Here is a 22,904-nt window from a genome sequence, read left to right as displayed (position 1 = left end):
GCAGAAAGATTTATTCTTCTCCACAGAGCAGCGAACTGGTTCTGTTATGCTGAATTCTTGTTTCTGTTTCAAATTTCCTGCGTGACCTGGAGCACAGTAGTTAATGACTTGACCGTTCAGTTTTCCAGCTGTAATACTTTCCTACTTTCTGACGAATTTTACAGAAATAAATACTGTAGTACACACAAAGTGTCATGCCACTGTGAGGAACGGAATGGGGGGGGGGGCAGATTTTGTAAGTCTTGAAAGATAGAAAATTTATAATTATACCTCTTGAAAGGTAATTTTTTTTTTTAAATGAAACTCATGGCTCCTGTAATATGGGGTATTGGTACAGTTTTTTGGTTAGGAATTCATTAGCCTGTGAATCACTTTGCCTGCGCTGACCATCCTTTGGTGGATTCTATTTCTGACCTCATGCCTGCAGTGAGACATGACAAGCTGATATGTTGTGATGGTGCATTTGCAGTTGCCCACTGGTCTTGACGTGACACACGAGTGTGTGTTCATGTCCTAGTGTTTATCAAAAACTTTGTCTGTGACCCATACTGAGGAGCAGATAGTTGATTTATTCCAAAACAGCTGTGCAGTGAAGAGGAAACATGGGTATTGGGACTGAGATTTAAATTGGTAAAGCAGGGCTGTGTAGGCTATTGATGCCTTTGTTGTTTCAGAGACTCTATTTTGTTTATTTTTTTTATTACCTACACCCAGCAAGCTGGTTTACTTTTCATGTCATCACATTTGTGCAGATTTGAGAAATTAAACTTAAAAGGGGTATTAACCTTGAGTATGCCCTATTGACCCTACTACAATGAGTGTTCACAGAAAGGCCAGCTTCACGTTCTCATCACTTCATAGCATCCTACATGAGGGATAAAAATAGATCCCTAAAAATGTGATCTATTTAGGGGAACAATACTAGCGTGTAGTTTTGGGAGGACAGGAGGGAAACCCAAGAGACTGGCTCTGGCTATGCTGCAACTGATGAGTCAGTGACAGCTACAATCACAGCTACAGTAATTCACTTGATTGGGGCAGCAGGACTATTTATTGTCTCCAGGTATTTCACTGTTGGTCAACAGAAACAGCTTAATAAGTGATTCTTTGGAATGGGATAAGTAAGTTTTCTTCCACTGCTTGCTTTCTGTTTGTAGCTGGTGCATCAAAATGTATGACTGGAACTGCCAGGCAAATAACTCATGTTTACATACAGCTGGCTTGTATTTCCAGTGGAGCTACAGCAGTAGACATACTTGACGGTCTTTAACACCATTACTTCACTGGATTTTTATTTAAAGAAAGGGAAGCACCACATAGGTTTCACCTTTATGTACTCTGTTATAGAGAGAAAATACATAGTACATGTAAAACCTTGTAGGTTTAGAGAGGTGTGTCTGTGAGTAAGTGACAGGGACAATGCCAGACATCTGATGAATGACATCTGATGCTAGCAAGACAGCTCTTCCCAAGAGGTCATGACTACTTTACAGATCAGGGGTAGCCTAAAACTAGGACCCTGATTATGCAAACATCTCTGTGACGAAGGGAACCCCTACTAGATCCCCTGTAATGTGCATAAGGGCTTGTAGGGTCAGTGCCTCAGTTTGCCACAGCTCTGCCTCAGAAAATAAGCAGAGCTTGTCTCTTGGCTGAAATGTTATGAAATAATAAAAGTAGCCTGATTATAAAAGCTTCTAGCACCCTGTTGCTAGGCACTTAGTACCCACTGACATACAAGCCTACTGGCATTACTGCACTAGGAAACTTTAAAGTTTAACCTCAAGTCACTTTCAATAATCTAACTTCCTTTAAGATTTTTAAGTTATCTGGATTCAGATATAATTTTTTTTTAACATAGCAATGAGCTGAGGACTCCTTCCAATGTATTTCTGAAACTATAAAATGAAATCCCCTGAATGCCTGCTAAGCTTGACAGAAAACTGTAAGATGTCATTGTGAATGAAATATACCAAAGGTAAAGAGCCAAAACGAAAGATAAACTATTTGTCTTTAAGTTTGTCTGTTAAAGACAAACTCTGGATGCTGCAAGTTAAATCATCATGGCTGATGATACTGGAGGCTTACTAATGACTAGGCCATTAAGTTTAACACGGGTCGGAGCAATCCCAGGCACAGCTACAGGTTGGGCAGAGGAGAGATTCAGAGCAGTCCTGTAGAGAAGGACTTGGGGGTGTTGGTTGATGAGAAAATGAACATGAGCCGGCTTCAGTGTGCTCTCACAGCCCAGAAAGCCAACCATATCCTGGGCTGCATCAAAAGGAGTGTGACCAGCAGGTCAAAGGAGGTGATCCTGCCCCTCTACTCTGTTCTTGTGAGACCTCACTTGGAGTATTGTGTGCAGTTCTGGTGTCCTCAACATAAAAAGGACATGGAACTGTTGGAACAAGTCCAGAGAAGGGCCACGAGGATGATCAGGGGACTGGAGCACCTCCTGTATGAAGATAGGCTGAGGAAGTTGGGGCTGTTCAGCCTGGAGAAGAGAAGCTGCGTGGAGACCACATGGCAGCTTTCCAGTATTTGAAGGGAGCCTGTAAGGATGCTGGAGAGGGACTCTTCATTAGGGGCTGTAGTGATAAGAAAAGGGGTAGCGGGTTAAAACTTAAACAGGGGAAGTTTAGATTTGGTATAAGGAAGAAGTTCTTTACTGTAAGGGTGGTGAGGCACTGGAATGGGTTGCCCAGGGACGTTGTGAATGCTCCATCCCTGGTGGTGTTCAAGGCCAGGTTGGACAGAGCCTTGGGTGACATGGTTTAGTGTGAGGTGTCTCTGCCCATGGCAGGGGGGTTGGAACTAGATGATCTTAAGGTCCTTTCCAACCCTAACTATTCTATGATTCTATGTTAATGAAATGTAAGGATTGAGAAGGCCGTAATGAAATACGGGCTAAATTCTCTCACACTAAAACTTTTGTCAAATTTAAAGACAGCATAGGTCCAGTATCAGAGCAAACTAGCTTCTGTGCAAATACAGATGGCAGAATGTGATTCTATGAAAATAATAACCATGTTCCAACAAAATTTGCAGATAACACTAAAAAAATTGGAGGTGGGATGCAGTATTTCTACAGATCATGTTGTGTACATGTCAGTGCCAATGAACTCTAAAATCATTCTCCCAAATGCTGTCCATATACATTTTCTGAACTCTAAGCCTGATGCTGATAAACATGGCAAAGCTTGGTGAGTTACATGGATGCTGTACACTGAGCTGACAGTGACATGGCAGCCTGGCAAGCTCATCCCATCTCCCTGGGCTAAATCCCTTTCAGTAATGGTGTGGCAAAAACATCCACAAGTGGACACCTTGCTGTGCACTGAAAATCCCAGAGCACTCAGGATTAAACAGGAGGAAACACAAGTTTATAAAACAATTTTATTAGACAAATTATTTAGACAAATTATACACAGAAAGCTCTGCCACTTGTAACTGAGGCCTCCAAAAAGTGTTTTGTGTATCTGTATAATAGGCAACACATCAAAATAGGCCTATTTTAAATATAGTACATGGTTAACAGTTTGTTTTTTTAATAGCTAAAATCACTGCAACATCTGGTATGTCCCTACGTAGCTTCTTGGAAAGAAATTATCTTTTTTTTTTTTTTACTTTTTTATTATTATTATTTTACTCAGAAATGTGGATGAGTTCATGAATGTTACAAGGGGGAAGCAAGTTGTGCATGCTTTTAGACACTTGCTACCCTGGAAACAAAATGGCCTTTTGCATGATAAGAATTTGTTCTGCCTTACACAGTAGACAATATTTGAAGATTTAGTACAAAAAACAGTGACAGTACAAGATGCTCCCCCAGAACAGAATTAGCATCAAAATAGAATAGATCTGAAGAATATACCTTTTAATTTATCCTAAAGCAAATCACATAGGCTGATTCCTATTAATTCTAGCCAAAGAATGAGTTAGGTTAAAATAAGTGCATGGTTGCATTAAAAACCAAACCAAACAAAAAAAAAAAGCTCACAGGATAAACTGCTTGCTTTCTATTTAACTGCATTTTTAGTTTTAAGGATTACAAATTGAAAGCTCTTCCTACGTTTCTAACAGGTAACAGTGTTACTTTAAAAAGCTGGTGCCAAAGTGGGCACTGGTTTTGCTCTCACTGCTGTTCTTTCTCTTGTTCTATACAGTTGGCACTAATGTAAAAAATACGTAGCTCCTCTACATCTAACTTAACATACAAAGGGTTAAAATGAGCGCCTGTTCATATGTTTTTTTTTTTCCTTAGAACAATATGTGATTATAATTAAGGCCACATCCGTACTTCTTGAGGGCTTTTTTTCTCTCCACTAACATCATTATTGTATTGATCAACTGTACTGATCTGGAAAATAATTTATTAACCTTTGATCTATGTTTAAACTTCTCTAGAGCTATATTAGTTGTTCATGAACATGGTATACCTAAGAGAGAGTTCCACTTGTCTAATTAATTAAAAGTAAAAGTATCAAGGTTAGCCTTATAGAATGCTCAATAGCTAATGCAAAACCTAACCGAAGGAGTTACATCTAGGTACAAATGTTAAATTGCCCCAGATGTTCTAATAAAAAAGTATAAAATATGCTTTGTTGGCAAATGATGCAAGTCAGAATAACGTTAAAGCAACCTGTCTTTTCTAAATGAAAAGACCCCCTGCACTGTACATCTTTCTTGTATACAACACATTTTTACTAAAGCTTTATTAAATGAATCGCAATAGCAACGGCTGCCATTTTTTAGCTATATATACATGTATATATATATACATACCTGTGTGTATATATGTATATATATATGTATGAGATACTAATTTATTTAACATAAGAGAGGCTTCTGCCATATGATACAGTTTACTGTACATAAGAAAAACTTTTAACACTGTACAATCACATAAAGGTCATATGCACTGTTGCAGTGCAAAAGTAGATTTAACTGTAGTCTTTACTGGCATAGTAATGGCTTTTTGTAATCCTACAAAATTGCATTCTGGTATTATGGGGTCTGAATGGTCTTTTAACTTGTTTTGTTTTATTTTTTTTTCTTTTTTTTTTTCCTTTTTTTAAAATTTTTTGATTTTTTTAAACTGCAGGGTTTGCCTTTGGTCCACAGTTAAAAGGACACACAGCAGTGGAGCTCTGACTGGATGCAGCAGAATACATGGAAAGGACTTCAGTTATTGCAATTATAGTAAGAAAAGGCGGTGGGGGAGGAGGAGCGAATGCCCTTCTGTAAAGTAATCCTCAGGGTTTTTCTATGCACAAATTGCTCCATGTTTCCTATATTTAAAGTATATGAAAAGCGTGAAGTAACCAAAACCTAATGCGGCGATAAACCACAGAATAAGTGGTTCAAGTAGTAAAGAGAATAAGGGGAGATAGAGGAGACCAGACTGAGAAAGCAGAGAAGAGGAGGAGGAAGAGTTGTTACTAATAATCCTCATTCTCAAACAAAATTAAAAAAATTCCCAAAACAAAACCCCAAACAGAAAACAACTCCCAAACAAATTAAAGAAAAAAAACCTCAAAACAAACAAAAAAAAAAAAAGGAAAAGAAAAAAGGTTACATCCATGTTAGTCCCATGATATTACAGCTGCTCCTTGCAAAGGGAGTCCTAAAAAAGAAACGGTGAAGAAACTTGGTCTGATGCTCAGATGGAGGTGCCTCGGTCTGGGTCACTACCGATATTCAGCCCCAGAGTAGGAGTTGGTTGGTAAGGGATAGATGACATTGTTTTGATGGGGCTTCTGAAAAAGCCACCGTTGGGTGCTCTGTGCCTGAAAGGGCCAGTTCGGTGCTCGGGCACGCTGCCGAAGGAGAAACCCGAAGCGGCTTTAGCAGACAGCGTGCGGCTCAGAGTCTGGATCTGTTCTGGTATGAAGGTGGTTGTGGTGATGTGAGTGTTTCTGAAGTCACTGATTTGCTCCAGTGCCTGACGTGTGGGTAAAGTGTCAATGTCCAGCGGGGTCAAGTCAATCGACGAGGTGGAGAACTGTTTATGGGGACTGTCGTCGTCTGTGCAGAGGCTGTTCACTCGCCTGTGGAGGTGCTCCAGGTCGATCTCCTTGTCATCCTGGGGAATAAGAAAAACAAGAGGCACCACTCACCATTGCCATTTGTGCTGGGCTGAAGCTTCACAGTGCAATCAGAAATGCTCAGGAAGCACAACACACAATTAACTACAACTGGCTCTTGGCTGATGGCATCTCTGAGTGTCACCAGCAAACACCCCCACTGCCTGAAGCTGTGTGGGCTAAGCCAAACTTATACCACAGCTGCCTTCAAACTCTGAATCCCAACAACAAGACTCCATGTGCTACTGCTGGGTTTCTGTCAGGAAAAGCCAGGCTTGGAGCTAGAGCTTGGACTGGACTAGCAACAGCTGAGTAACAGTAAACTTTCTGCCATGAAAGCAAAGCATGATCTCGAATGTCAGGGATGATGCCAGTTCTTCAACTTGGCAATGAGGACTAAATTTGGATGTCAACATGGGAGGCTCCGAGGGATGAGGTTGCTGTCTTTACCATCCTCTCAGGGCTTATGGAAAGGCTAAAGACATCTCATGTTGCTTTTTGCCTTTATAATATAAATTGTGGTGTAGAAAAGCTGAACTTACAGACAAAAAAACAAGCACTATATTGACTCATTGACATCACACAGAAAGAAGTACACCAGGCAATTTTTAACTAAGGTGCCAACAGAGAGATTAATTCTCCCCTTACCTATAAAGAAGCAATTCCATTGATTCTAATGGAATTACGCTCTTGGGGGTGAGAAGGCAACCTGGGGTATTTATTTTATCACCCCTCCTCTTACCTCTGTCCCCTTTCCTTCTTAAATCTCTCCTCCCAGAGAACTCAATTAAACAGGTTTGGTTGTTATAATTGAGAATTTAAAAGCGTGGAAGTTAAGAAAGAGGAGAAAGTCCTGGGTGACATAGTAAATCACCTGCACTGCACATACATATTTCCACTGAACTGCAAAGCTTAATTCAAAGTGGCATTAAGTGTACACAAGCAGGGGTATTCCCTCAGTCTAGTCAGTGCAGCTAATTCAGAACAAAAATCAATTTCAACTAACCTTAAAATTTACCTTAATCTCTGTGAAATCTACTGGCTCTTCCAGGCCACTAGAAATATCTCACACTCTAGGACCTCACAGAGGATAATTAGGCAGCCGATAGATGTGCACTGATGACTTCCAGCCTTGATTACTGCAATTCACTGACTGGCTTGATCCAGAGCTCCCTGAATCAATGGCAGAACTCCTAGAATAATGTAAGGGCTTGAGATCCCTCCTTTGTTTAGGAATGAAGACAAGTACTCTGAAAGAGTCCACACCTAGAACAAACTGCAGGAGTTCATCTACTTAGCAATATGGATCACTGAATATTTGCACTGGTACCACACCAAACACAGAGTCTGACTGGAAGGAGACTGACAGGCCAGCTCTGCTCTGGGATTTTATCTTCTGAGAGTAGGGCAGGCTGACAAACTAAGGGAAGAGGGGCAGGGAATGGGGCATCAGGGATCTTCCAGGGACTGGATGATCACTGACCATGGAGGCTTTGGTTTGAGCTCCTCATGGGAAGGAAAAAATGCAGTGCTCATTTCTTGGACTTAGCTTTCTGTCTATAGTTTATTCATATGTGGACATAGACATGGATGCACATAACAACTACACAGGTGACATCAAAACCAAACGCATTCACCAAACGCTCTCTCTTAAAAACTTTGGAGCTGCATACAAATGCAGGAGAACTGAGGCCACATCAGAAGATAAAGAAATATACAGAGGCTCTCTCCAACACGTGGAAGTCATGACTATGTCTTTGAGGTACAGTCCTAAATATTTTTCCTTTTTAAAAAATTTCATAAATATCTTTGTGGTTTCTTGTTGTTGTTTTATTTGGTTTTAATTTTGGAAGAGAAAAATAAAGAAACAGTTTCTAATTTAAAATGCCAATCATGAAAAGATTGGATTTTCATCACTTCTGAGCCTCTATAAGTTACTCAAAATATTCATCTTTCTTTTACAGACATGCATTTGGGGCTAGGGTCAGACCAGTGAAAATATATAAGCGGTGATATTCTCCCATGCTTAGCCCACAACCCGATCTCCACCCAACTGATACACCAAAATGAGACCCACTCACAGTAAGATTGTGCATATCTCCATAATATGATCTTTCCTCTTCTCTCTCGTCTGATCAGTAGTGAAATATTCAGCAGTTTTCACATTTAAATTATCATCAGGCTTCAGAGTCAACATCCCATTGAGATTACTGGGGCGGTTGATACTTCTCTCAGAGCTACTGTTTAAGGCTGTCTGCAGACTCAGGCAGACATCACTGAATGGGTTACTTCTGGTACGCGACCGAAATGTTATCTTCGCAACCATAAGACAATTTGTTTCAGTATAAATGCTTGCATTCTGGAGCACAAGTTGGCAGCCACCAGGAAAAAGGGTTGGCTTGCGGACCACAAACTGGCCCAATCTGACCCCCGATTCTGGACTAGTGGCCTGGAAGAGCCAATGGATTTCATGGAAGCTAAAATGAATTTTAAGAAAGTTAGTTAAGATGTATTTCTTTGCTGAATGACCCCCACATCTTAGATAGTGGGGACATTCAGCACACACATCCACGTTAAACTCAGTTTTGAGCCAAGCTTTTCAATTTAGTGTTGAGATGCAATTTTAAATGCTAAGCTAATGACCATTTAACAAAGATCAAGGAGGCCAAATTATACCATTTGTGGAAAGTATACACCTGAATTTCTCTGCATTTGAAAATCAAACCAGGAAATTTTACGTACAATATCCATGTTGTTTTTTTTCTTTTCCTTTGTTACTCATTTTTGTTTTGCACCAGATAAATATGAAGAAGTTCTGAAAGTTTGGGTACAGAGCAATCAAGTATATTTTAGTTTTTAAAATAATTAACCAGTTGAAACTTTATGACTTTCATTCCTGAGAAACCAAATTTAAACACTAGAAATTTTCTTTTCTTTCTGTTTTTTAATTTTTCTTTTAATAATAGTCTGGTCCAGATCTTGAATAAAAAAAAAAAAAGCTTGGGAATTAAGACAGGCAAGAAAAGTTTAAACATTCTAACATCTAACATCAGCAGTGCCAATGCTGTCTAATAAGGTAGTGTAATTAATCCTGCCTGATTACACAGCATTAGGTTAAGCAGGAATAAACACAATGGAGAAACTGCAGAGAAGGTGAGACCACTGCACACAAATTAACAGCAATACCCCACAAGCTATATGGATAGAAAAGATGTAATTGCTAGTGCTATATTAAAGCTCAGTTTTAGGTTCAGCTTTGGGCATGGCTGCCAAGTACTTTTTCGTAACTTTTTTCCAACATCTTCCTAGTATTTTGTAGAACTAAAGACTTAATTGTGAAGCTAAAACTTTGTTGTAAGACTTCAGTAAGGCTCAGATGGCTGGTAAAGGGACAAGTAGATTGCCACGGGAAGGAAAGCATTACACGTGCAGGTGTAGAAGCAAACTCATCTCTGGTGTAAAATAACATATCTCCCCGTGGCCTTTGTCCAAGGTTTCCTGAAACAAGTCTGTAGTAGATTTCAGAGATAAGTTTGGCCTGAATGTGGAAAATCTAATGTGCTCTTGCTTCCCTGGACTTCAGATGAAATAACAAGAGCTGAAGTTCACGGAAGCCTCAAGAGGTTAACATTTCTGAAATGGGGACAAGCTTATTTAAGAAGCTGATTAAAGGGCTAAACTTTGCAAGTCTATTTTGAAAGACTCAGCCACTGAGCTTAGGGGATATATTTTTCAAGGAGAAGCTAAGAAACCTTTGAACTTTCTGGTGAGAGTTAGCTTTCACCAGTGGGAATAATGAATGAAACAATGATGTATTAATAATGTGCTATTCTGCAAGTAACAGTTGCGTTTTACTCAGAATAGTTGCATATTTATACATCATCAACATACAGTTTTTTTTTCATTCAAGTTTTTCTTAGAATAGGTAGAGATTTTGAGGAACAACATTTACCTTAAAAAATCAGGAAGCTAAGGAAATATCTCTGAATTTGATTCCCCACCCTCTCTAATACTATAATGTCAAGGCAGCAATCTTTAGGGTGCATGAAAACTCCCCAGGAGAAATGGAGGGTCTAATACCTCTTTTGATGGAACCCGGGAGCCTTTCCTTTTATTCCACCATGTTTCCAACATTGCAATGAAACAGGATAGGACAATCCCAGCAGCGAGGATGCAGAAAACACCTGCAAAACTTTTTATGTCCAGGGCACCTCCTTTCTGTTTGGTATCCACAGATGAGTAAAGATCACATTGACTATTCTTCGGCCACCATTTATGCTTCAGTATGTCCATGTCGCCATTCTGCTGCAGCTCCAAAATCCTTGAGGAGAAAGCACAGAGTCAGGGGTTACAGTGGGGCAGCGGAGGTAGCACTTGAGAGTGCAAAGATGTAATCCAGCGGCTCATAACCTTTCCTTATGTCTTGGAAATCCAAGCAGCTGATGAATCCAGACAGACTGATTTAGCTGGAAAAGAAAGCTTGAATATTGGGCGGCCTGTAAAATGGAGCAAATGGGCATCTATGCTCCACTCAAGATACAGGAAAGCACAAATAAGTTTCTCTTTCCTTCTTTTAGGACCTTTGATAAAAATGCTTTACTTACTTAATATACCATATTTTCTTTACTGGTTTTCACTACAGACTATGCCAATTGATTTTTGACTGCATTAGATATTTAACAATATGCTTTTTGGATTTTAATCACTGCATAAGAGATATTTTAATTAAAAAAAAAAAGGAAAATACAGTTCAGATGTATGACAGGACAATGAGGGTGGAGTGGTCGTACAACACTGGCACAGGCTACCCAGAGAGGTGGTGGACCTCCATGGGAGCTCAGAACCAAGGTATATTTACATCTGTATTTGATGTTGCTAAATGCTGCGCCTTGTGACACTATATTCTGTATTGTCTCTTGTTTATATATGGATCCTGTAATTATAACATCTTTGTCTAGCATTGAAAAACTTCCTGATGATTTCTTTCCTGAAATATCAAAACTCATCGAACATGCTGAAATTGTATTAATGCTTTAACAATGATTGACAAAATATTCATGTTCTTAAGTGTGATCATTATCTGGATTTAATAAAAGGATTCTTGGGTCCAACCATTGCCATAAGTCAGCTTTCTATTGCTGCTAGACAACTGGATGGTTCTCAAGCAACTCCTCATGCCAACCTTAGTGACTGTTACGATCCTCAGGAAGATTGGAAATCCTTATTTTCAAAGATTCAAGAGTCTGTTTCCACTGTTGATGCAAATTTTCCCATATCCGGTAGAGCAGCTATTCTTTCTGCTGAATTATTTAAGATTCAAAAAGACAATACACAAACTGCAAAACAATTGCTACGGTGGCATGTTAATGCATTAACTTGGGTCAAATCAGTAGTGGCAGAATATATTGCAAAACTACAAATGTGGCTGTTAGCTCCGGCAGCCTATAGAGGAAAAGGTGCCCCAACCATTGAAGGATCACTAGAAGCATTAGGGTGGCACCTGCAAGTGGAACAGGTCCTTCTAGACCTAGAAGAGAGGCTCACTTTTCAAAAGAGATTTCCAAAAATCTCTTTGCAAAATTTCTCTTTCCAAAAGAGATTTTGGAAAGGACATGGCATTCTTTCCACAGGAAAACTGGGAGAAGTCCACCACGAGTCTAGCTTCCTCAGTATTTTGAGGGCTGTCTCCATCCCTGGAGACATTCAAGGCCAGGCTGGGTGTAGTTCTGAGCAACCTGATCTAGTTCAAGAGGTCCCAGCATATTGCAAGGGGGTTGGGCTAGAAGGTCCCTTCCAACCCAAAGTATTCTATGATTCTACCTTCTCTACTGATCTTTCTCAGATTGCCTACTTGCTGCTTTGGAGAGAGAGCAGAACCGTGACAACTTAAAATAATTTTGCTCAATAGGAGTATGTGACCTGCTGGTAAGTAATTTTCATAGGAAGGTTCTTTGCTGCAGAACTCACTCATTGCACCTACATACCCAGTGACTGCCAAAGATTTACTGGGAAGCTTGCAAGGTTTGTGTACTTAGCTAGACTTCCTGTGGGATGAACAGCTTGAGAAATGAGAATTTTGTTTGGAGGAAGATCTTCGTATTTAGTTTGTTTATCCCCAAACATCCAGCAATGACTAGAGCAGCAGCTGGGTGCCTCTGGTTAACCAAATAAAAATTTCAGTGATTGCACTTAAAAACATTAAAACAAAGGGAGTGTTTTCCTTCATGTAATAAATTTGTTTTTCATTTCAGTGTTGGAAGACAAACAATTACTTGTGCAATTGTTTGACACAGCATGCAAAAAATCAAGTGCACACAAAGCAGCAGAGATCAGGGATGTTGCTACCACAGACTTTACTGCATTGAAGGGGGAAGAAAAGCTGTTCCATTGACTCAGGGCTACCATAAGAGCTCAGTGCAGTGGTCTACCTCAACCGCAGAAAAATACTGTAGCAAGAAAGGGACTTTGAATGCACCTGGGAAGCACAGGGCAACTGCTCTATACAGAGGTCATTCAATGTCTAATAGGACTTGACCAGGTAGCGTCAATGAAGCCACTAAATTTTCTATGGCACATCCTGTGCTGGTTTTGGCTGGGGAAAGGTTAATTTTCTTCATAGTAGCTGGTATGAGGCCATCTTTTGGATTTGTGCCAGCAACTGTTGATAACACAGAGATAGTTTAGTTATTGCTGAGCAGTGCTGTGTAATACCTTATGTTAGTAAGCATGTCACTGAAGGTCCAGCTCTGAAGAATGGCAAACAAGGTCAGAGTTGCCTGGGCTATATTTCAAATTATTCCAAACCCAATGCCAACTTAGGGAAGCCCCATTCCAAAGCTTCCTGAGGAGGCAAGGATAAGTCAAGGACAGGGGGACTCTATTCTGTTGCAAGAAACAGAATAGCTAGACTTCCATGTTCAGAGGAGCTTTGGAGGCACAGGGACCATCCACAGGATTCTTGTCATTGCTGCCTACTGGGAGTGTGTGGAGAAGCCAGAGTCAGACCCAGTGATAAGAAGAGATGTAACTGGGATAAACTGGAACATGAGCAAGTCTAGATATGAAAGGAAAATGAAAGAGGTCAAACACTGGAACAGAGAATTTGTAGCATCTCTATCTTGGCAGTATTCAAAAGCCCACTGTGTAAGGCCCAGAACAAACTGATGTAACTAGACCTGGTTTGAGCAAAGGGCTGGGCTGGAGACCTCCAGAGGCCCTTTTCTATCATAACTACTCCTCTGCAGCTGCAAACACAGTCCATATGCTTCTCTCTGTGATGGCATACAGTGCTTACAGACATAACCCACCATAATTCTGGTTCTTGCTGCCCTAGCATCCTGCAGTAGGACTTATGTAAGTATTTTGGCTCAAACATTATAGCCTGTCAGGTTAGCAGGTGCGGCAGATAGCCAGCATAAACAGAATTCTCTTGTATAAATTCTTGTGGAATAATAGAAGATGAATTTTAGATGCCCAATCCAAACATTTGGCATATGTGTTTTTATATTTAGGAATTACTGTACTATCTAACCAAGTCAGTAACAGAACAACATTGCTGGGTTTATTTCTTCCAGCAGCAGATCTAATCCCTGAGCAGGGCTATTTTCTCTCTTTTATTCAGGCAGTAGTAGAATGAGCCATCCAAATGATTGCTCCATTCTCATTAATTAAATGATTCTTCACTTGTCAGTATAATTCCTGATTACACAAGACATCTTTTTAACAATTGGCATTTACATAAAGACACTGAACTTTGGCTTGTTCCTTAGCAGAGATTTATTCCTAATTGTACTCCTGCTAATTATCGGCAATCTTCTTTACGGATGTGACATATAAGTTCAATTATTTAAAGGAAAACATAAAAAAGAAGCAGAAACCAGAGACAGTAATTGTATAAACTCATGGAAAAGCTTGAGGAATGGAAAGCTCAGAATGAAGCCTCGTAAAACTGAAAACAGATGTTGAGAGATAAAATACATATCAAAAGAAATTATAAGAGCATGAATATATAACTATATTAACTTCAGAGAGCAGAAAGGAGATCCTCCTTCTGTTAGACTTTTAGTACTAACACTTTGTTTCTAAATTTACCTGTTCATGGAACCAAAAGAATAGTTAACATATTAAGAAGATCTAACACTATCAACATGTTTCTAGTTATAAAACTTCCTATTTTTTTAGCACACTTTCACAAATTAAAATCGTACTTTTATTGAAATTCCATGAAAAACAACATGATGAAGGGAGGCTTCTCGCAAGCACACAGGCACTGCTATACTCGGGTGCTGCAGGAGCTTCCCACACGATGGCACTCTTTCCATAAGAATGCGTGTTTTTGCTGCAGTTCCCGGTGGGTGCCCTCACGCACTCTAATCAGATACCTGTTGGGCGGCAGACACTACAATCAGTTCGGTATTTGATTTTCAAATTTAATAAATGACTAAAATAATAATGCATTAACTAACTGCTCTGAATGATAATGATGTGATAAATGCTATACTTCCAGCAAGTGCCTCTTCTCACAGGTCCCTGATTTTTACAACTGAACTTTTTCTAGACAACCTTAGCTGGTTTGAGCCTGCTGTATTGGCTGTATTGCAACACATAAGCCAGTAGTAAGAGTGGTGGAAAGTAGTAAGTAGGGTGCTTGAGTTCCTGTTGTTCTGAAATACCAGTCTTGAAAAAGCATACAAAAGAAGCCTATATATTGAAATGATCTGATTTGTGTGAAAAAAACATGACCTTTAAAACTTGCTTATGGATAGAGTGCAGGTCTTAATATATTTTTCTCTGGCAGGAAAACAGAGAAAAATGTTACAATAACATTTTTCAAGGCAATGATGTGAAGTTACTGAGCTGCACAAAAGAAAACGTCTGCATGCACTTTAACTAATTTGGCCCTTAATTCACAGTGCCAAGTGATGTCTAGTGGATCTAAGCATAGAAAACTAAACCGCCTGTGGTTTCCAAATCTGCCAGTCACGTGAACAAATCCTACTGAATCGATGTGAAAAGGGCTGGATTTGGTTACTATGTACTTTGCTGCTGGCAGTGAACTGCAATTACTCCTGCAAAACACCCATAGATAAAAAAAAACAACAACTTACTATGATGTTCGAGGCCAGGCTGCATGCGGCCTTGAGCAAACTGGTCTAGTGGGAAGTGTCCCTGCCCATGGCAGGGGGGTTGGAACTAGATTATTTTAAGGTCTCTTCCAACCCAAACCAGTCTGTGTTTCTATGATACCAAGCTGTCACAAATGCTACAAACCTGAGACATCTCTGACAACACTGTATTTTGATCTTGTTTTAGTTTTTCTGAGTAGCGAGCCAGAGACATGACAGGCCATTTAGAATGAGATCAAAAATGCTAATACATGGTCTCTGAAATGCCAACAGTTGCTCAATATTGGTTTCCTGCACCAGGAACACGTTATGCAGAGGGTTAGCTTCACCATCGGCACTGACGAAGGAAGAGGAGATGATAAAATGCTACTCTGTTTCTAGTCTCCAGGATCAGGTTGCTGCAGAGAGGACATGTGTAGAGCCATGCAATGAATGCCCTGTTGAAAGGGGAAGAAAAAGTAAGCAAGGAAGTAAATAAAAAGCCATTTGTGTACCTCAGTGTGCTGTGCATTGGGGGCTAGAGCCAAGGCCCTGGTTTGGTTGCTGGCTTCTGGGTAGCTTGCACAGGTCACATTTGAGAGTGCTCAGTGCCTGCGGGTAGGGTCAGCCACTTGAAAGAGCTCAGGTAACTTCTCCAGTAGCTAGCCATGAGTCAAATTCCTTGGGCAAAACCTGCACACTGGAGCCTTTCTAACAAAAATCTGATATGAAGTCTTCAGAGAATTTGTTTTGCCTCTCATAAACCAAGATGAAACTAAGCTGATTTATGACCATCCTTCAGTTATCAAAGCAGACAGGTAGGAACCCACAAGGAAGAGTTGTTTGGTTTCTTTTGTTTCAGTGAAGTGACTGCCCAAATCTTTCTTTTTTCGAGGAGTGGAATAGGAGTGATGCCAACTCCTATTTCATCTCCCTGAGCAGTCTTTAGCTTTTGGAAAGCAGGCCTACTTCCTATGCTGCAGAGCAGCTTTTGCAGGTGCCACCAGATTTAGTGGTGGAGAGGGATGGCCACTGCCCAGCCCAGCTTGGTGCCTCCTGCTTGGGGAAGAGGAAAACACGAAATAAGGATGGAGGCAAACAGGAGGCTCTTGGTGATCCCTGTCACCTCCTTCCCCATCTGCAGCACTTCATTGTCTGATGAGTTTTCATTATTTTGATCTTATCCTTGGGGACTTGTGGGAGACACATGTTGATGCTAACCCCAGTGCCAACAAATACTGTCATTCTCCAGCTGCCCAACAAATCACATTTGCGTCATATTGCAGCCATGGACTGTTATGAAGCTGCTGAGCAGAGTGAAGGATATATCTGTGTTCACCAACAGGAGGCAAATATTCCTGTGCGATTTTGTCTTGCTCAAACAGACATAATAAAGAGATAGGGAATGGTTGGAAATAAAACTCAGAAGTGTTGAAAGAGCTGGTGGGAAGGTGGTCATTCAGAATGAGCTGCTTGCCCAGCACCAGCTGCACTACCCAGTTAGCTATCCCTAAACCTAAGCCTAAAATTAAAAGGGACACCAGATCATTGAAAAGTAGAGCCCAGAGGTGAAGGAGGCATGAAGAGGTTTAGGACAGAAGTAGCTGTCCCAAGATGAAAGAAAGAGGGAAGCAGTGCCTACTCCTGAGCAGACTGAGGCAATGCTTGCAAGTGAGCAAAGCACCCGGGGTTAGATCATTGCTATTCCAGTTCTTCCTTCGACTACCAGTCTTGGTATCTGTAAACAGAATTGCTGGTTTTGAAGAGACTGTTTTCTGTGTGATTTTCTTTTCTTTCTTTTTTTTTTTAAGCCAGTGTTTTAATGAGCTGCCAATCATGGGCTCCATGAGAGGAAATTTTTCATGCCAGCCAAACACAGCTTGGGCTGCCAGATTAGACAAAGTTGTGCTCCCTCTCCACCCATTCCCACCACTTAACCCAGCAAAAGAGTGCCCTTGGGTCCAGCTGTGAAGCCTGTTTTCTGGCAGGGACTCCAAGCAGATTTAAATCCAACTAACTTGTGCCCCATGAGGGTAGGCAGGTGGTCACCTTCTGATCTGCCCTTCAGGAGTGCTCGGCATCACACTGCTGTTGCCAGGAAGTCAGTGCACAGAAACAAGGATAAGCATCTCACCTTCTAGATATGAGAGAAGAAGCAGTAGTAAACCAGACCTGCTGTTCAGCATTATGGATTTGCATATGAAACAATATGAAAAGAGAGAAAGTAGCAGACCACCTGTTTTGCTCAGCAAAGAACCATCAGCTTCAGAAGTTGCAGCACTCGTCACTTGGATCCCACAAATCAGTACCACTTTGTTCAAATTAGTGAACTACTTAGATCTGTTAAACTTACATGGACACTCTCAAATACAGAAGGCCAAATTTAAATGAAATAGCATCTGCAGTAACAAAAAATGAGATAGTAACTATATTTATCATACAACTGTGGTGGAACTTTATAAGGACAGCTCTGCAATAGCTCTATTCAAGCAAGCCGCATAGTTTTGCTGAATACTAACAATTCAGAAACCTAGATGAAAGCAGAAATCAAATTATTCAAGATTTTCAGTTGAATTTTAATTTTAATATAGAAAAAGTTGAGGTGAGCTTAACTGGCATTTCACTACGCAGATCTTCCCTGCACAGGAGAAAGCGGCGATAAGAGTAGTAGTACACATTTATAAATCCTGAGTGACAAGAGAACATCTACAGACAGTTACATAAATATCACGAGTTCATTAGGCTCAGTGCTGTTATGGTAAACACCAAATTAATTCATTATGGTGACTCATGGTACACTGCCAGCCTTATTAAAATGAATAAATGTACTTTCAAGGTGTATTGGTTCCTGTGCACTACCCATATTCTAGTCCTCTTTTAGAAAATTACTTGAAAAATGACAGTTACTAAGCTTTATAAAAAAATCAGTACTTCATGGCCATGTGAATGTCTGGGTCCTGATTTTCCTCTTGCTTTATTACCATATACCAAAAGCACATAAAGGCAGGGAAAGCTCTTGGAGTCTGTAGAAGAACAAAGCAACTGGGGCAGCTCTTTACCTCTACTCCTTGGTTTGCACCCCAAAAGGCTGTCTGGCTAACTGCCATACTTCCATTGGATCCACGCTGACATTGGATCTGAGATCCAAAGATCAACTGTGGTGTTGCACGTGATAATGGAGACAGTGCTTCTTCCTAAAACCACACTTTCTTCAAACACCCCCCTACATTAATTCTTGTGCAACACCAGAGGCAGTCCTAAATGACATTTTGACCATATGAGGGGACAGTATGATTACATACATACAACTTCAGGTCCCAAGTTGCACATAAGCAAATCAATATTTCTTTTCAGAGCTGAAATAATTGTCAATTTCACACAGAATTGGGAAACGTCAGTGTGAGTTTCATTAACTTACAGACAGTAGAGACTAACACAGGGCACACTTGGGAACCCAGCCTTTCTGGTGAGGCTGTGACAGAAGTGACATTTTCCTGCATCGGGACAGAATACCCGGATTAGGCAAAAATAGAAAGCTTGGAAAGTGCCTTTTCAGTCAGCACTTCTTACACATCTCCTCCCCAAAACCTCACCCGACCAAACATGTGCTCCAGTGTCACTTGCAGCTGCCCCCTGCCTGAGAAGCCCTGTGGTAACAAGCCACAGAAAGAACTGCTGTCCTGCTTAGTGGGGGAAAGCAAACAATTGAAAAAAGTACTTTAGTTTGATTTTGTGATTGTTTTTTTCAAAAGCGAAATGCAAACAGGTAAGTTCTTTGGGTCAATTACTATTTAACCTAGTTGAGTCGCAGATTTTTCTGAGCATAAAGTGCTAAGTTAAACAATGAAGTTTCCATTAAGAAAACACCAAAATGAAATATTAAAGTGTTTGTCTTTTCAGGAAAAAGATATTTTTAAGAAAAAGTTATATCATAAGGGATAACTTTCATCTGTTTAGACAGTCTTCTGATGTCCTATTAGGAGGATAAATAAATGAGTTCACTGAACTTGACCTAGCGCTGAATGAATATGCAAGCCTCATCTTCAGCTAAGAAGCAATTACATGAGAAATCAAATTACTAACATGATTAATCTTGACAGTTGTGGTAACTAGTGAAATTTAGTTTTTTAAATATTGTATATGTTTATGTTACCTTTAAAAGTCAAGCACTCATTACAGCTATGATAATATAGTGTTTGCTAATATTGAAGCTGGACTCCAACAAATTGGTAACAGGCAGAATGAAAGCAAGCCAAAAAGACACAAGAAAGCAGAAAAGACAGTAAATCCCACGGAGACCCAGAGCATATCTGCAGTCAGGAAGGGAACACCTTGGGTGGTCTTTGAAAATGTCAGCATCGTCCTTAAGCATACTGTGATATTTGGGTTATTAAATACAAGAAAAGATGTTTCATTTTAGGGTAAGCATCTGGAAATGATCATCTTTGCTTGGAGTCATGCTTCAGGCAGTGCAAAGCCTCATTCTTATACAAACTACCTACATCCTTATTTTGAGAAACAGAAGACACATCAGTCGCATTAAGTCCCATTATTTGACAGTCTAGAATAGCTCTTTTTAGAGAAAGAGATCTAGGTGATGCTTGCATATTTGACATTTATTTGCTATTTACATAAGTAAAAATGACAATACACAGCTGATGATTCTCTTGGGTTTTTAAACTGTTTGTCCAGTGTTTGTTTTTCTTTAAGCCCTTGGAAATGAAAACCAAAACCTTCAAAATTTTCTTTTAGATAGTGCTTAAATGAATGATTTATACAGCTTAATTTAAATATCATCAGTTGGATCATAAAGAACTCAAATCAATAGTTTAAAGTTATCTCCAAGGTAAACAGAGCTGTTCATAGAAGCAGGTAAACACAAAGTCTGAAGATCAAATCACAGTAATATGCTTTGCGCCTGAAATCTGACATTTAAAAATATCTCAAAGGTTTTTATCTCCTAGGTACTTGGTTACAGCAATGAAAACTTCTCAGATCCATTCCCATCCAGGGTTTTATACGTATTGGGGTTTGAACACAGCACTTCTGAACATGAACACTACACTAACCAACCTTAGAGATTAATGTTATCCCGAGAGCCATCTCCAAACAATCCTTTGGACACTGAAAGTGAAAATGCTTAAGGTATCCCATATGATATATTAGTCCTTCAGAATTTAATTCATTACTTTAATTTGTTCTCCCAACTAAAAGCATTTCAAGAAGAATCATCTCTAGAGACACCTTCAAAATACGTTCTTTCTTTAAAGCCTTTTTCAGATCACACTAATGAATACTCTTCAAATACATACAGCCGGATAGTGGCTATCTAGGGAAGCCTAAGGAATTGCCACAGTTCTGCCTAGGAAATTATGAAAGCCCCTGTCAAATATACAGGAGGCACCTAAGAGTGAATTTGACCATACTTATAAAAAAAAGAGATCTCTTACACTAAATCTTGCGATTTGAGAAATGCTCCCCTTGCTCTTCAGGCTAAATGTGTGTCAAACCACACTCTTGACACAAGGCTGGCCCAAGTTACAAGTATTTCTGCCAGAGGTGGGTGCCTGTGGAAATACTGCCTAGGGCACCTGGTCTGGCCTGGAGCTAGTTCTGCCTGCTCTCTCTTCCAAGCTGCATCAGGTAAGCCTTCCTCCAAGGCACACGAGATCATAAATTTCTCTACCGTGATGAGCATTCAGATCTTCCAACCTCCTCAGGTTGGAAATGACAAAAGATGAAGTAGTACAACTCTGCAAGCAAAGAAGCTGCCCGAGTCCTGTGCTACACTTTGTGCGCAGCCCTAATCGATGCCATGTGTTGCTACTGCCTTTCGCAACGGTGTTGCTCCTGTGTGTGGGGAGATAAGCTAGGGGTTGGCCTAGCCACTTGTTTTCACCAGACTTAGTGATTACCTTTAATAACACATCAGTGTGCCAGACTGCCAACCCTGCGCACATAGGTTTTCTGCCGACACTAGAGCTTACTGATAGATTTTGAAGACAGAGCATCTTTCAGTGCCCTTGAAGGCACTACCAGCAATACAGAGAGGTGAAGAAGCCTGGCACAGACACCCTGCTAGCTACTGGGGTTACAAAACTTAATAATTCCTAGTTTATTGCCCTCCTTCCACTGCAGTGTATGTCCTGAGGTGCTGAAGTCGACTTTGCATGATAGGAATCAGCACAGTGTTTACTCACAGGATCATGCTACGTGACACTTCTGTACTATAGAAAAGTGCCCAGTGCCATTCAATCAAGGTAACAATCTGCAGGAGGACCCAGTGTTTGTTCTGTTAATAAAGTCATCTCCCTGGTAATGCTGCAGTTTTGCAAGAGCCACAGCCAGCTAAGCCTGTATCCCAGACTTAGCCTAAACGGGTCCTCTGGTCCTTCTTGCATTACAATAAGCAAAGGCTGATCCTGTTAACATCTGTAACAGCATTTCTTTCAGCCTCTGGGGTTTTTAGTGCTTTGGAACAAGACACTGCAACCAGACCTACCATTACTTTTCCTGCTGCTGGAGGAAGCAGAGCAGAAGGAATTGGCAGGAAGATCTGAAGCTTTGCATTTCACCTGATACTTTTCCCCCCCCTCAAATCTAGGCCCATGCTATTCATGTTCTGTGCAAACCAAATTTCTTAGGTAAAATATACACAAAGCAATGCCACTGGTGTACCTAGTGTACCTAAGCCTTCTGTCTGAAATTTCAGCCCAGGCAGAAGAAGGAGAAAATAACTGCTTTTCTTTCCAACTAATCAATCCAAGTCAGAACTGAGACTTTTCCATAGAGTAAGAAGGGTAAATAAGACAGTAAGCAGCATAAGATTAAGTTCTTGCCACCCACAAGAATATATCCCTCTTGTGCCCTATATTTCTAATATTTCATATTGGAGTGTCCAATGATTACATTCAACAGCAAACATACAGAAGCGTAAGTTAGAAACAATCTAAACAGGGAAGGTTTAAAGGAGAAATCTCAAGCTTAATTTCTTAACTAACATTAAAAAATAAAAACATATTCTCATCAGCTTCCTGACTGAGCACTAGTACAATCTGGCGGGCTTTTTTTAACTCCAGAAAGATTTTAAGGCATTTGACATTGTGGCAAAGTTTAGTGATTTTCATGATTTTCTGCCTTCTTTCACTGCATGTCTTCATTATCAAAGTCCACATGGGTAAACCAAGTAATTTTCTTACATTCTATTTTTAAAAGTAATCAACATGATTTAAGTGACATGGTTTAGTGTGAGGTGTCCCTGCCCATGGCAGGGGGGTTGGAACTAGATGATCTTAAGGTCCTTTCCAACCCTAACTATTCTGTGATCTATGATTCTGTAAATATTTAGTTTTTCAGTCTTAGAGATCCTAATTATTTCTAAATGTTTGGGGGTTTTCCATGTTTTCAGAGGTATGGTTCCCCCCCACCCCCCTTTCTCACCAATCTATTGACAACTGACCTGAAGATTGTAGTCCATTCAGCTCAGGGGAATAGGAGACATACAAAACATATGTGTGTTGTCACTGCTATGCAAGCTTCACTTGTACCCTTAAAGTGTTTTACAGCTTAACCAATGAAATCTGCAATTACAGGAGATGCCTTAAAGCAAGAATCTTTCATAGCCATCCAGACTGAATAACAGGCACACTTACCCTCTGTTATTGTACCTACTGTCACTTCTTTTATGAAATTATCAATCCTACTTGTAGTTATG

General features: G+C 40.2%; 1 protein-coding gene across 2 annotated transcripts in view; it reads right to left on the bottom strand.

The window, feature by feature from the left end:
- The window catches only part of GRID2 (glutamate ionotropic receptor delta type subunit 2), a 914,338-nt gene that overhangs the window by 182,331 nt on the left and 709,103 nt on the right, over nt 1-22,904 (bottom strand). Inside the window, exons 15-17 of one of the 2 annotated variants that reach the window (XM_057417982.1) lie at nt 10,167-10,407; nt 8,168-8,563; nt 5,960-6,085 (exon numbers count right to left, since the gene is read on the bottom strand). In XM_057417982.1, coding sequence (XP_057273965.1) covers nt 8,555-8,563; nt 10,167-10,407 — 250 coding nt within the window. In that variant the 3' untranslated portion in view covers nt 5,960-6,085; nt 8,168-8,554. Of the gene's footprint in view, nt 1-5,546; nt 6,086-8,167; nt 8,564-10,166; nt 10,408-22,904 lie in introns of those variants that run through there. The other variant, XM_057417981.1, reaches the window with a different exon arrangement.

The sequence above is a fragment of the Pezoporus wallicus genome, unplaced genomic scaffold, assembly GCF_028554395.1.
Source record: "Pezoporus wallicus isolate ANWC-B61680 ecotype Strahan unplaced genomic scaffold, APGP_CSIRO_Pwel_v1 contig_6999, whole genome shotgun sequence".
NCBI classification, from domain to species: Eukaryota; Metazoa; Chordata; class Aves; order Psittaciformes; family Psittacidae; genus Pezoporus; species Pezoporus wallicus.
Note: the sequence above shows the minus strand (reverse complement) of the source record. Positions and strands in the feature narration are given on the sequence as shown.